The sequence below is a fragment of the Haliotis rufescens genome, unplaced genomic scaffold, assembly GCF_023055435.1.
Source record: "Haliotis rufescens isolate VD_foot unplaced genomic scaffold, xgHalRufe1.0.p SCAF_1, whole genome shotgun sequence".
Classification (NCBI taxonomy): Eukaryota; Metazoa; Mollusca; class Gastropoda; order Lepetellida; family Haliotidae; genus Haliotis; species Haliotis rufescens.
Genome location: NW_025963779.1, coordinates 77,605,245 through 77,620,564, shown reverse-complemented (window position 1 = coordinate 77,620,564; position 15,320 = coordinate 77,605,245). Strand labels below are relative to the sequence as shown.

Here is a 15,320-nt window from a genome sequence, read left to right as displayed (position 1 = left end):
ACTTTTGAGGTAGATCGAGCATAATCTTTCTCCGATGATTCCAAAGAACGTCATACGACTCTTCTCAGAAGGTTGTTTGATCAGGGTTACAACATTCATGACCTTTGTAAAAGCTTGAATAAGTTTTATGGATGTTCACGTGTTTTTTCAGGTGAACACTTAGATGCAGAAGGATAACGGTCATTCCTGTCTCAAGGATCTTGTATCAGTCTATGCTTCCAAAATAAGTCTCCGTTCCTCGGACCACTTCAGTCTCTGTTGTCCCCCGACAACCAGAGTGTGTGAGTGAGTGAGTATGGTTTTACGCCGCTTTTAGCAATATTCCAGCAATATCACGGCGGGGGACACCAATATGGGCTCCACACATTGTACCCATGTCGGGAATCGAACACGGGTCTTCGGTGTGGCGAGCGGACGCTTTAACCACTAGGCTACCCGCGACCCCCACCTCCCCCTTCCCCCCAAACAACCAGAAGCATAGGAGCATTTACATCTGTAGCACCAAAATTGTGGAGCGAGACAAAAAGCGAGATGCGACAAATCAATTGCGAGACAGCTTAAAAGCCATCTATTTCGAGAAAACATACCTAAGTAGCGATTCGGGAATACCATCAGTTGTCCTCGGGGCCTGTGTGAAATGAGCGGTCACAGCGGTCCTCCATCACGATACATGTACCGGACTCTGGTTGATATAGATATGTTTCCAGTGTGTTTCCAGAGATTGTGCTTCCATGTACTTGTGATGCTAATTGCAACGTTTGAGATTAAAATTAAACATGAGATCAAAACAAAGTTTCAAGTGCACTGACATACCTTTTCAGAGAGACCACAAAAGATTCATTTCTCTTTTTGAGAATGTGCCAAAAGCAAACAAGGCATAAAGTAGAATACAAATATGACCTTGTACCTTTAAATTTCATTGCGCTAACGACGTTGGCGCCATAGATTGGCGAAGGACTACGTTCCCAACAACTGCTGTCATGCCGTGCACGAGTTGCACAGTGCATGTCCAGGGGCCTCGCGTTATCGCCCAGATAAGAAAAGAGGTCAGACAACAGATACGTTTCACTCGCATAATGAATCATTTAATCACTTTTTTCTTGTAATAGATAAACACAGCATGACCACAGGCTTCGTCTCGGTTTGAGCTTTATCCATCACGCCTCTCGTTCCTAAACTGAGAGTTTGGTTCGTATTCTGTAGAGGTTTTCTTATAAAATATAAACAACGCATGTACAAGTGGATACATTTTTTATCTATCAGATAGCATGTCAGTAGGGTATGTTTGATTATGTCGACCCTTCTTTATCTAAATCGTCTCTATGTACAGCTGAACAAGATACAGTGAATATCAAACGCATATTCGGCAGCTATAGTCGCCTCACTCTGACTTAGCGCTGCAGGAAAAGAAGCTTTCGAACTGTCTATTCAAGGGGAGATGTATGCGGATAAACAGCCTGACGTTATCAGCGGGTTCGTTTTTCGAATAACAAAAAACAGGTCGGCAGCGGATTCTTAATTATTTGATGGCTGTATATTAAACAACTACAGCAATGTGGTCAAATACACTGAATCTCATGTAATAATGTTTGTCTGACCGATGTACCATCGTCCAAAAACTGTTTAGTTATTCAGTGCTTTTGAATAAGGAAAAACATTCCAGCACCGGATTCGGTATAACAAAAATAACATACCGTATATCAAGCGGGTTCGTTTTTAGGTATTCGTTTTTCGAATCCGCTGCTGGCTTGTTTTTCGTTATTCGAACAACATAACGAGAAACGAACCGCTGATAACGTTAGGATTCTTGGGATAATGGACGTTCACGCAAATCTGGAATACTTTTAGTTGAATAACATATATAGATAAAAGCAGCTGAACTATGTTAGTTCGAATCTATTTACACCAGATGCGGTGTCATGCGGGGCGATTGCATCCCCTTGTTAGGCACGCTATTAACATTTTTTACTATGCGCAAATAATGAACATGTGCCACTGTGTATTAAATACATCGACTGTAAAGAAAGTATTCCATAAAGTACTGTCAGTAGGGCAAAAGAGAGTAACATTATCCAAATTGAATATGTAATTTTGACAACCTAAGTATTTCTGTCATGTTGTAATCGGCGTCTTCAACGCCTCTCTGACGTCAGACTCGAGAAAACAAAAACAAATGGACACAACAAACCCTTTGCTGGACATAAGCATGGTCACCACATACGACCATGCTGCAAGTGACCGGATATCCAACTGCATCGGCGCATGTGCACTCACTATATATGTTACTTGTCCAACGCATATCCAGACGAATACACACATACACTGTCTCAGTTGGGCTCGTTTCCGTAGTATTTCGTCGATATTGATTATTTCACGTTTCCTATCAAACAATTTCCACATTGTTAGCATCAGAAAAAGTAATATCAGAAACAACAGTCCAAATTTCGGTCCTTCAATTATCCAGATACTTGACATAGAAAGATGACCGTTCCAACACTTCCCTTTATGAGTTAGCGCTAAAATCACAGTCCATGTAATAGTAGGGACACAGGAAAACAACCAACCAACTGCACATATAAAAGCCCGCGCACAATTTCCATTATACCAAGGCTTGGTACTCCTCCATTGGTACACTACCAATACTAGCACCCAGGTAAGGCTGGCCAAACTGGTATATTTGGACAGAACTAACAAAGTCTCACAGAAAACCGTACTCTTGAAGAAGCATCGTATATCTGGAACCTTCATCTTCCTGGCTAGGTAGACTAGGGCTTGTTGGATCAGCGTCAAGAAGTCCTCGAACAGGAACGCCACCAACAAGTGCTTCAACAACAACGTCCGGACATTCTGAAGGCTGACGAAAGAAGAAAAAATGAACATGGCCAAAAGAACTGCCGTTACTGATATACTCAGAAGGGAGATCCCGAGAATGTTGTTTCCTTTGTACAGGCTTGCTACAAATTCTGCCTCGTGCGTTTTCATCTTGCTGTAGATGGGGACTGTGGCGTATACAACAAGAGGAAAACGTTGTCAGGTCATCTTAGACTCGTGATACCGCGTGTACTGAACGTTAATGTTTGGGCAATTGGCCAAGCATGTCAGTGAACAGGTTGATGATTAAGGCTGTTCAGTTATTAGATATGTAATTATTCCTCTCCTCAGAAGTTGAATAAATGTATATTACTGAGTTGAAACACGAGACCTTCGTGTAAGCATTGACTTGCTAAACATACTGTGGTCACAGGTGCTGAATATAAACACGACACAATGTTTAGCCATGTGATGACACTCAGAAGAATAATATCCCGACACAGAATAGATTCCACAAAATAGATAACAATATCGACAATATAAAAATCATGGAAATGTTTCTTTTAATTCAACATCAGTGCCGAGGTAAGGATTGAAAAACGACCATCAGCTTATTCATAGTTTAACGTCGACAGGTGTACATATAACCATTTCATTTCTTTGCATAATGTTCATGCATACTACTTTGAGTCGGACAAAACCGCCCAGAATGATTAGAAATTTGAAACGACAGCAATGCTCCATGGACGTAGATTCCCACCATCCTTAATCATTTCCTTTCCAGGATGAGTGACATTCGTTTTTTAATCTTCGAAGTTTAAACTAATTTCTGTACAACACTTTACGGATATGTAGAGTATGTGGACAAATTGTGATTGTTTCAATGAAAGGGTAAAACATTGACAAATTGGAATTCACGAAAAAAATTATTCGTTTGCACCGTTGAAACTACTGGGAATGCTCTACTTGACTGGTTGAAGAAGTTCTGTCGGTTTTCGTCTTTCCGAGCCAATGCAGAACGAAAATTTGTCCCAACACAAATCGATCATGGACAAATTATCCTTTTGTAGAGTCGAAATTTAGGCACTTGACACTCCCTGCTTGCAAAGTTAATTCGTCGTGCGTTCTTTAAACTGATACGTCTCCTTTATTCAGTGTAGTACAGAAGGTATTGAAGCAAAGAGCGTTCTTAATTACGAAACCATGATGGAGGTGGTTGTTTGCAAGACTGTGATGCACAGTATGGGTAGTTGCTGCTTATATGCCGTTTCTGACTTATATTCGTTACACGTTAACAACACGCACACCATCAGTCATGTTCGCGCAGTAGGGTGCAGTTGGCTTTAGAGACGTCATGACCTCGTCAGTACGTTCAAGAATTTAGCGACCAAGTTTCGGACATCAAAGTAGAGCTATATGGCCGTTGTCGAAACACCGTTCACCCTGTAGACGTGTCATTAACCCTGGCGCCAGTTCTTCCACTGCGGTCCCTTCGTGGCGTATTAAGACACAATTGCTGCATTTTGTTACTTCCGATTCTAGGCTTGGTAATCCGTAGCAATCCCTTTTCGTTAAGATAATTGGTGTTCACTGCAAATCTCCTTGTCGCTATTTTTGGGACTATTTCTGCTTGCCGTTTTTCTGCTCTTCCGCTTTTACCGTTTCGTTTTGATTCCTGAAAGTATAGTGGAAAACATGAACTCAGTTCGTGTAACCAAAACGACTTAAACTTATTACCTGTACGACATATTCTAAAATCATATTATGAACTGAACCTAAATACTGAAGTAATGAACATTTGCCAGGTATGCAGGCAATCACACTTATAGAATTATTTTTAAACTTCACAGTTTGTACATTGAATATGAAATGTTTAAATGTATGTCATGATATACGTCAAAGAATTGGTAGTTATCAGTTTGACACTTTCAGAACAGCATTTAAAAAAATATAATGACATCACGTCGAATACTTGTACAGTGAACTTTTTATGGATAATAACTTCTTTTTTGTATTGTTCGACGTTTCATGCCTACTATATACAGGCATGAAACCGTCGTAAAAACAATAAAAATAATTAGATACACTAAAAAAGTTGTTATCTATAAAAATATTCATATCTGACTGTTCTTTAAAATTACTAGATCAAAGAATTGATTTTACGTTTGCAGAAGAACTGCATTGATTTTCTTGGAATGTTGTTTCACATCGTGCCACGTATTGCAATCGTAATGTGAAAGTTGAAATGAACTGGTTTACGTATTTCCTTAAAACAATTGTAGAGTATGTTGTATTATAGTGTATCTTGGCGCTCTGGAAAGAGGATTGTCTTTACTTCATCGTTCAAAATTGATTCAACTGTTAAAGACACTTTACCATAGTTAAACTCTAGTTTAAAAAACACAAAACATAGATGCATAAAGTAAAATGTATTGAAAAGATTCAAATCTAAACAAAATCAACATTTAAAATGACAGTGATACAGCATTTTATATTGGCATGACAGTTGCTCGAATTGAGTTGGGGTACCAAAAACAAATTTTCAACGTAATGGACAAAGGGCACACACATCTAAAATCGCTCAAGTTAAAAAAACACGTCACATTAATAGCTAGTGTGACCACCCTATGTACGACTCAGGCTATATGGGGTCTGGCGTTGTCATACTGATAAAGGACACTTCGTGGCACAGCTGTTGTAGCAGTGGTAGGATATTCGGACGACGAATGTCCTCCATGTAAAGCAGCGCTGGCTAATGTCCGTTAACAATAACCAGTGGAGTTCTCTCCCCCTACTACCATACGGCACGACCGCCTAAACGCAGCATGCCGCCGTTCGTTCTCCCCTTTGGCGGTAAACAAGCTGTCTTTCACTCAGCTCTGAACAGACAGACCCGGCTTTCATTAGTGAAGACGACCCTCTGCCAGTCACGTCGTTGCCAACGACATACAGTCAAGACTCATCTCAATCTCTGCAACGATGTTGCGCTGTTAATAACTGTTCTCTGTAAGGCCTGTAAGCCCTAATTCCTTTTCTGTCGACTAATCATATGCCCTAATGCATTCGTAGCTGATGACGTCACAGTCAGGAATCAAATCCGGAGATGCAAAGTACACAAGTACCGGTCTTCATTGGACGTAGTTACTCTTGGTCTGCCTCTATGAGGAAGATATTGTCTTGAAACATTTGCACTGCAAAGCATACCTTGTATGATGGTAATATTTTTTCTCATAGAGTCGATATAATGTGATACTAACTGGACTCTTCCCGTTCAAAGAATGCCAGTTGTGGAACCAATCAGATATGTAGGAATTGTGCACTGGGCTGTCGGCAAAATGTCATTGCATCCGGAAACTAATCAAATCTCATACCCAGCCTTGATGTTGATTAAATTAAATATACGCTGCAACCATGCAAATGATAGTCACATTAGGTGGGCATGTTAGTTCTTTCGACCATCACATCTACGATCTCCTATCACTTTACATATTTCTTTTCAGAGTTGGTGTGTCTTCCGTTGCCGAGCCTTTTCTATAACAAAGGGTGTCTCTGACGTATCGATAGCTCTATTGTATGACACAAACGTCTTTTTGACTTGCAAAGTTACTCCAATAATGTCCCTGATTAATCAATATCTGTTTCTTTACGATATTTGCGGATGGAACTTTTGGTGATTCATGTGATATTCATTTCTTGTTACTTAGTAAAGAATAGACATGGACGGCAATCTTTACCATGTCGCTGTGTAATTGTAATAATCTTGGACGCGAGGTTAAACCCCATTTCACCTCATTCTGCACGCAATGAAGGGTGATTATCAGTGCGTGCTTCTTTGTGTTTCTACGACTTACTTAAGTCTATGCTAAAGCATGGGATATACGACAATCGCAGTTCTAAAATCGGGGATCAGGGCAATTGCCTTCCTCTGTTATATACATGATCTGTTTGTCACGAGATGTTGATGATAGATGTGATTGCGACTGGCAACACCCGTTCAAGCAGTATAGCTCCCACAATATCATAATGACATTTGGGAATAGCCTTTCTCATGATCTCACCTGTTGCCCCTTTCCAAAACACGCCATGTTCGACCAAGCCTCGTGATTAGTATAACTGATTGTCTTGGCCTCGATGGGCCGTTAACATTGCATGTTGCGGCAGATTAAGGTTGGTTGGTTCGTTTGTTGTTTAACGCCGCACTCGATTATTTACAGACCGCCGTCATATTCTAACTATATGACTGCGGTCTGTGAATAACCGAATCTGGACCAGACAATCCAGTGATTGACATCATGAGCACGCAATTTGGATCGATGACATGCATCAACCAAGTCAGCGAGCCTGACCACCCGATCCCGTTAGCCGCCTTTTACGACAAGCATGATCGTCTTTTACAGCAAGCATTGTTTGCTGAAGATCTATTCTAACTCGAATCTAACCCGGGTCGGCAGATTTAGGAAGAATATTACAATGAAGATCTGTATTTGGAAGTTTTCTTAGTGTTGCACCACATCACTTATATCACCGTTTTACCAAAGACACATCACGTGACATACAATGTACCATAATTCGCAACTCGTATTCCCCGTCCTAAACATGTCGCCATAGCTTATGTCATCATGGTAAAATATATATGATGATACAATCACGATTCTTATATATAACAATCACGTAAATGTGTCGCTATCATTTAGTTTTCACCTTTTTGACAAAACAATTGAATTCCCTTAAGTCTTTGACGTTTTGATAAGATGTGTTGAAGGAACAATCTACTTGTCATGTGACAGATATTCAAATAAGGGGTGAGGTGAGAAGAGATGAACTGGGTTTTACGATTACTTCACATATATAGCTACGTGCATGTGTGTGTGGCTGCTTGTACCAGACCGGTTTTATAGTGCTTTAGAAAGTTTAACATGGATATCCCACTGCAAGCTCCAACTACCACTCCAATACTAACTCCAAACCGCCAGGCAGGGTAACAGCAAGTACCATCTTTTAACGTCTTTTGGAAGGACGTAACCAGGGTATGGAACCACCGAACTATCGATACAAACATGACGAGTTGACTATCGCATCATTCATAGTGCCTCGATAGCAACACACAAACACTTACGTAAAGAAACTCAAACCTTATATGTATCTATCTGTGAAAAGTATTTCAATCTTAGCCGATTTAGAAATTAGTTGTGATATGACGTCATGTGAGAAGTGCGCTATGTCTCGCTATGAACAAAGGTATCGCCCTGTTTCTGGATGAGAGGCATTGCTGTGTGAACCGCTGGAGGAAGTAGAAGAGCGTAGGACGTCCTTCCAATCTCGACTTACATGGAAATCAGAGAAACACAAATATGATTTGGTTTGGTTTGTTGCTTAACGCCGCACTCAGCAATATTCCAGCTATATGACGGCGGTCTGTAAATAATCGAGTCTGGACCAGACAATCCAGTGATTGACAACATGAGCATCGATCCACGCAATTGGGACCGATGACATGCATCAACCAAGTCACCGAGCCTGACCACCCGATACCGTTAGTCGCTTTTTACTACAAGCATAGTCGCCTTTTACGGCAAGCATGGGTTGCTGAAAACCTATTCTAACCCGGATTTTCACGGGCCTGTGAACCCTTGCATGTGACAAAATGTGATTGTCTAGCTACTATTACCTTCACTGCGTAAGGTAATATGTTCAGTTCCGAGAACGCAACATATATGTTCAATGTGTTTCCAACTATTATGACAGCGGTCTGTTAATTATCGAGTCTGGACATGAAAATCCAGTGATTGACATTATGAACAGCGATTTACGCTATTGAGATACGATGACATGCTTTAATCAAGTCAGCTAGCCTGACCTCCCGATCCCGTTAGTCATATCTTACGACAAGCGAAGTCGCCTCTTAAGGCAAGCAAAGTCGACTCTTAAGGCAAGCATGGATTGCTGAAGACCAAATCTTACCCGGATCTTCATGGGCGGGCATCGACTTTGAGATCCCTATCATTTATGTACCGCTTGCTGTCTTTTGTCATTGATCAATTAATTTTGAAAGCATTGATATATACTAATTTTTGGGGAGGCGTGGGGATTTATTTTCATTACCATGTTGGATTCGAAGGGTGATTATTTAGGGCTCGACCGGCAAAGTACACCTTAATAAATATTATGAAACTTACAATGAATTCGGAATAATATTAGTTGTCCCAATTGTTGACACGTCGTAGTGTACGTCAATAATGTGTCTTAGATTTCAGAACCCTTACCAGATCTCCAGATGATGACGCCATGCTGTACATGACCTCACACAGCTACTGAATATAACCAGAAGGTTGCGAGGTCCACACTTCGGAATCATTTTCATAATGACTGCCTGAGGCGACTATGTTTTTCGTAAGAGGCGACTAACGGGATCGGGTGGTCAGGCTCGCTGACTTTGTTGATGCATGTCATCGATCCCAATTGCGTGGATCGATGCTCACGATGTCAATCACTGGATTGTCTGGTCAAGACCCGATGATATACAGACCGTCGTCATATAGCTGGAATATTAATGAGTGCGGCGTTAAACAACAAACAAATGATTGGTGAATACTGAGGAGTTAAAAGCCACAGTCGTTCATTGCAGCCACAAGCACACCGGCTCATGGACAGGCGCACTGTCCTGGTGGTACAACACACCTTTAGTGAGGCTTAGCATTGATGTACTCACACAGGTGCATTATTTGTCATCAATGGTCTGACGACCCGAGAAAACCCGGGTTAGAATACTATAGGTCTTCAGCAACCCATGCTTGCCCTGAAAGGCTATTATGTTTGTCGTAAGTTGCGACTGACGGGTGATCAGGCTCGCTGACTTGGTTAATGCATGCCATCGTTCCCAAACTGCGTAGATCGATGCTTATGATATCAAACATGTTTTGTCTGCTCCAGACCGCCGTCATACAGATGGAAAATTGCTGAATGCGGCGCTAAACAACAAACAACAACAATGGTCTGACCTTTCGTAATGTTGTCCAACAGTAGAAATCCTTTCGAGTCCTAAAAAACCGAAACCATCGCTTTACCAGCGGGTGGAACAGACTTTGTCCTTCTTCGGAACAGGAGATCTATTTCCACTGCTTTGACTGTTGTTGAGTGTCTGGCTGATAGTGGCGAAACCAAAGACTCATCCATGATTGCAAACTCCAAACAATCAGCTGGGTCTGCTTCATAACAACATAAAGTCTCAAAAGAGATGATGAACCTGGAGCTTTCTGATCAAGAGCCACAAGCTGTGCTGCAACCGAGTGTTCTCAACTTTCTGATCAAGAGCCACAAGCTGTGCTGCAACCGAGTGTTCTCAACTTTCTGATCAAGAGCCACAAGCTGTGCTGCAACCGAGTGTTCTCAACTTTCTGATGGAAGCTGCCTTCTGTACTGGGTATGTCACGTGTGGTGAGTCGTCAGTCATCCAGGATCAAATGTATTTTAGTACCTTCGTGGCTACCTTTCCCCTCCTGAACTCCGCTGCCTAAACATCTAAACAGTGACAAAGGAAGGAGCATCATCCCCAAACGTTGACACCAAGTCCGCTAGGATAGGCGTTGGAGTTTCAGGTGGACAGTGCTGTGTATTTCCATCAAAAGAAAATATTTGGTCACTTTGATGCCTGCAGAAATATGCTGACTGCTTGAACATTTGATGCAAATGCAGCCGGATAGTATGGATGTATTGTACTTTATACACGCAAAATATTTAGTGTACTATACGTCCTTCGTAGTTAGGCTCAGAATAACTTTAAGTTTTACATTTCGTCGGAAAATCTCCTTCGGGATAATAAACTAATATCTTATCTTATCGTGTATTCATGTTGTAGCATTATTTACAGTAAAAATGTGTAGTGCTCGAAACAAAGCAACTCATACCAAAGTTGTTTGTTACCATCTGAGGCACAAAAAACACCCATAACTTGTCCACAACGTCTAGCCAACTGGCGTCTTAAAGCAGTGCCCAGCATTTTGTTTGTCTGAGACATCCCCAAATCGACAAATCTGTTACAGCTGCTGTAAATGCGCCTGACTAAACCTCTCATTAACGCGAGAACTGGGCCACACGAACCTACAGTATTGACGTAATGTAGGTAATTTACTCAAGGTTATTTCTAACTTTGACACCGACATACTTTGACATATTAGACAAATATAGACCATCGATGCTGATCCACATATACCGAGAGAACTAGTCATGTTAACGAATAATCGATTATCATTGGTATGGCAGAAAGGTACGAAGTTCTGCAGGTCTTAGACGTTTACCACTTTGATGAAACCTATGAACACGGGCATGGTGCTGGCAAACCTAGAAACATAATAAGGTCAAACCGGCATTCGAACAGTCCATCATATGTTAATTCTGGCACGCCGGCGGCACGCAACTATTCACAGCTTATTATCACATTCACTGTTTATTTTCAGCAACATAAATTATATAACCAGTTCTTTACCTCTTGTTTCTTTGCTCGACTGATTTTTGTTTGTTTAGTTGCAGAATACCCTGTGATGAGCAGAAAAGGTCACTATTTTTTTAGATGTCCAAGATCTCTTTTTATCACCCGACATTTTTTAAGGAACCTAAACAATTACCTTGAGAGATTCTGGCATGTCGCGGAAGAATGTAAAAAGTTACATGGCCAGTACAATGATTGTTCGGCTTCCGTTCCAGGACTGATCACGCTGTATAAGAAATGACGACAAATTGGCACTGTTAACGATCATAGATCTGGCAGACCAAAATGTACTAGAAGTCCTGAAGACAGGCATATCAGTGAAGAGTGTCTGATGTGGTATGAATAAATCACTCACCTAAAATTACACTCCAGAGTGATTTTTTTCCCTTGGATAGAATCACTGTTGATTGACCTGATCCTGGGACTGACTGATTGAAATTATCTAAGGATCAAATCCCCCCCCCCCCCCCCCCCCTTCATGATCAAAACACTCCCCCCGGCATGATACCCTCAACATCCTAGTACGTGGCCGATTACGCAGAACAATTGGCAGGCGTGAAAGTCACATGACCATCTCTTGTAGACTACATCAATTTGGCGTCCGATGTCTTGTTCCAAGACAAATCACAACGAAAGAAGTACCTTTAGGGCAAGGCAACATTGACAGTTTCAGGTGCAGGATTAACTAAAAGATCTCTTCTCAGACGAATCGATCTTCAGTTTTGTTTGATAGTCATTTGTTAGAAGTTGACTAAGAACTCTGAGAAACGTTGGCATTCCCTCACAAAAGACACCCCCCAACCAGTATACGTCATTATAACTAAAATGGAGAGAATTATCACTAAACCGCACCGTCACTCAAATTCTTATGACTCAAAATTCATGTGACTCTTGATCACTATTATTCGTCGGGCAGTTAATAGAAGACCTCGGGCTTCTGCAAATGATAATGCCCTGAAAAATAGCGTTACCCTTATATTATGGCCAGAAGAATCAAGGCAGTATTGCATGCGGAAGTACGCGGTACTAGTGTAGCAACGTAGTGTACTATTCTCTGAAACGACATTGCACTTATATATTTGTTCATTCCAGGTATAGTTTGAAAATAAATAACTGTCCAGGGGCTATATACAACCGTTTTCGGTTTGGTCTGTTTAACGAACGAAACTTGTTATTTGTTTACACTTAAATACATATTTAACATGGGTCATAAATGACACCACACTCAATCTCGTTTCTAATTTTTAAAAACTCTTGAACTTTCTATGATCATTGTTCATTAAATATGTTCGCAGTATTTGTCAATTGGTCTTTGTTTTTTTCTTTTGGTTATTTATATGGTAGGTACATTTTGCCATAATTACCATGCAAAGAATAGACAATCGACAGCTACGGCAGGCAGGCAGACAGTCATTTTCAGCACACTGCCTGCTGCATATTTTCACGAAAGCGTTTCACAAAGCAATCTTAACACAATGACTACGATATATCTGTGATAACATATGGGATATATGACAATCACAACGCTACAGTCATTTTGGGGAGGGCGAGGGCAATATCCTACCTCTGTATACACATGAACTGTTTGTCACGTTCATGGAGATGATGATGGTCGAGGTGATTGCGGCTGACACCACTCGCTAAAGAAGTAGAGCTCCCACGGTATCAGTAATGGCATTTGGGAATAGCCTTTCTCCAGATCTAATCTGTCACCACTTTTCACCCACACTTCTGTGCTTCAAGAACACAGGCTTCTCTTGACCTTGTTGTTAATATTTGCATTAGTAAAGGTCAACATGTTCGACCAAACCTTGTTGATTAGTACTGCTTGTTCTGACCATGTTTGGGCAAATTATCGTTGCAAGTTAAGAGTCCCAGAACAGATACTGGTCAATAGAGAAATTGACCTTGAGTACGCCTATCTGAAAGTATTTATTCATGTTATTGATGACGCGGTTTCACCCAAAAGACATTACATGAGATATTAATCCCAACGCATAACCCACCCGTTATAGCTTGCCGTTATATCACATGTCAACACAGTGCAATAAGGATAGTGCGTACGATAATTCTTAAGTATATCTGTCTTGGGAATGCGTCGCTTTCACCTAGTGACGTGTTTGTTTGTATTCGACAGACAGGGATACACGTTTGAATACCTTTACTTCAACATAACGGATTGGACGTTTTGGTTAGATATATGGTGAAGAAACATTCTCGGACAACTGGTATCATTACTGCCTGTACAATGATTAATGAGTGTGTGTATCACTTTGTCCAACCGCTGGAATATTGCTGAGTGCGGCGTTAAACAACAAACAAACACACACTTTGTCCAATGTAGTTTGGTCTCTGGTCTCGATTTAAACGATCAAACAACGTTTATGTGTAGAAACTCAAACGATATATATTTCCTTATCATAAATGAGTAGGTTTTTTGTTCATCTGTTTCATTTTGTAAATGACCTTGCAGTCGTTCCAGTCAATGGCCCCTTGAGGGATACATAGTTTTTTCTCACCATTCTCATTTAAATTCGCTCAAGACTTATTGTCAAAGTCTTCACATTGGAGCAATGGAGCGAACACCTTCCTGTTAATACATGTATGTGGAGAGACAGTTGATGAATACTTAATAGCATACAAGATGGATGGACGGACAGATGGACGTGACGTGTAAACACGTTACATTCTCTCTCTCTCTCTCTCTCTCTCTCTCTCTCTCTCTCTCTCTCTCACACACACACACACACACACAAACAAACACACTCACACCCACATGCATTAACACACGGTTTGTTTTGTTGTCGAGTTCAAATATTATACTCGTATAAAAGAAGTATAAAAATAGTTGTGAACTATATATGTTTATACCAAGCACTAGTATAGGGGACATGATAAGTGTTGACGACAAACATCCTATGCAAGGATATTTATGTCCGTAAATCTGAACACTCAAACACATCCTAAAGTCGTGCCTCGCGCAGTAGCACCAGCGTAGGGTGTCAGTCCTGATTTGGGCATATTCGATTAATCTCTGTGAACCATTATTTCTCTCAGTCGTATTGATTCTGCTTATAATACATTTGTGATTTACTTGATTTGATTCATTGTTTGTGTTTGAACAAGCGATGCGGTCTCTGCAACGCGCGGGGCGTCTACGACATGATGGAAACTGGCAGAAGTCAACGAGTGGTGGCCAGTGCTTCACAGTCTGTGACTAGCAGAACATAGAACGGAAACAAACAAACCCATTCAGGGCGTCCCAATTCAAAGACCAGATGTCATGATCGATTGATCTGAAACCAGGCACAACGAAATCGAGCTCAAACGGCGAATCATATTTCTGCAAACTTTCATGAGGCTAGTGGCTACGGATATGACGATACACGCAGCTCATATCCATGCTCGACGGTCACGTGTTGTGTCGCCCTTACAAGTCCTCATATTGCCAACAGACGTCGAAACTGGGGTAATTGTAGCTGGTCACCTGTCATGTTTTCACATGAGTGAGTCTCGATTCACTTTCCACTTCCTTGATAGGCGTGTTCGTGTCTGGCGATGTCGAAATGAACGTCTAGCCAATGTTAGCGTGATAGCTCATGGCAGATTTGGCGTAAATCGGATCAGGTGTGGGGTGGCATCACTATGACTGAACGAACCCCATTCATATTATGCATGGAAGGGTAACTGGACAGTACTATCCGGACAACATTCTGATACCCTTTGTTGTCCCGTTTGTAAGGCGTGTGGGTCGACGTTTTGTCTTTCAGGACGACAACGCCCGTGCTCAATGTGCACGTCAATGTTCACCTCCAGCAGCACAACATCCATAGAATGTCATGACCAGCTATGTGTCCAGACCAACGTCGTAGCCCGCCGACCACGTTGGCTGAACTTGACCAGGCGCTGCAAGAGTGAGTGAGTGAATATGGTTTTACGCCGCTTTTAGCAATATTCCAGCAATATCACCGCGGGGGACACCAGAAATGGGCTTCACACATTGTACCCATGTCGGGAATCGAAC

General features: G+C 41.4%; 2 protein-coding genes across 3 annotated transcripts in view; both read right to left on the bottom strand.

The window, feature by feature from the left end:
* The window catches only part of LOC124147870 (A disintegrin and metalloproteinase with thrombospondin motifs 18-like), a 64,494-nt gene that overhangs the window by 29,556 nt on the left and 19,618 nt on the right, over positions 1 to 15,320 (bottom strand). The gene's annotated exons all lie outside the window — the stretch shown is intronic.
* LOC124147872 (PDF receptor-like) overlaps positions 1,102 to 15,320 on the bottom strand; it is a 51,145-nt gene continuing 36,926 nt past the window's right edge. For both annotated transcript variants that reach the window (XM_048401352.1, XM_046518685.2), the window contains exon 2: positions 1,102 to 4,486. In XM_048401352.1, the coding sequence (XP_048257309.1) occupies positions 2,113 to 2,982 (870 nt within the window). In that variant the 5' untranslated portion in view covers positions 2,983 to 4,486 and the 3' untranslated portion in view covers positions 1,102 to 2,112. The remainder of the gene's footprint in view (positions 4,487 to 15,320) is intronic.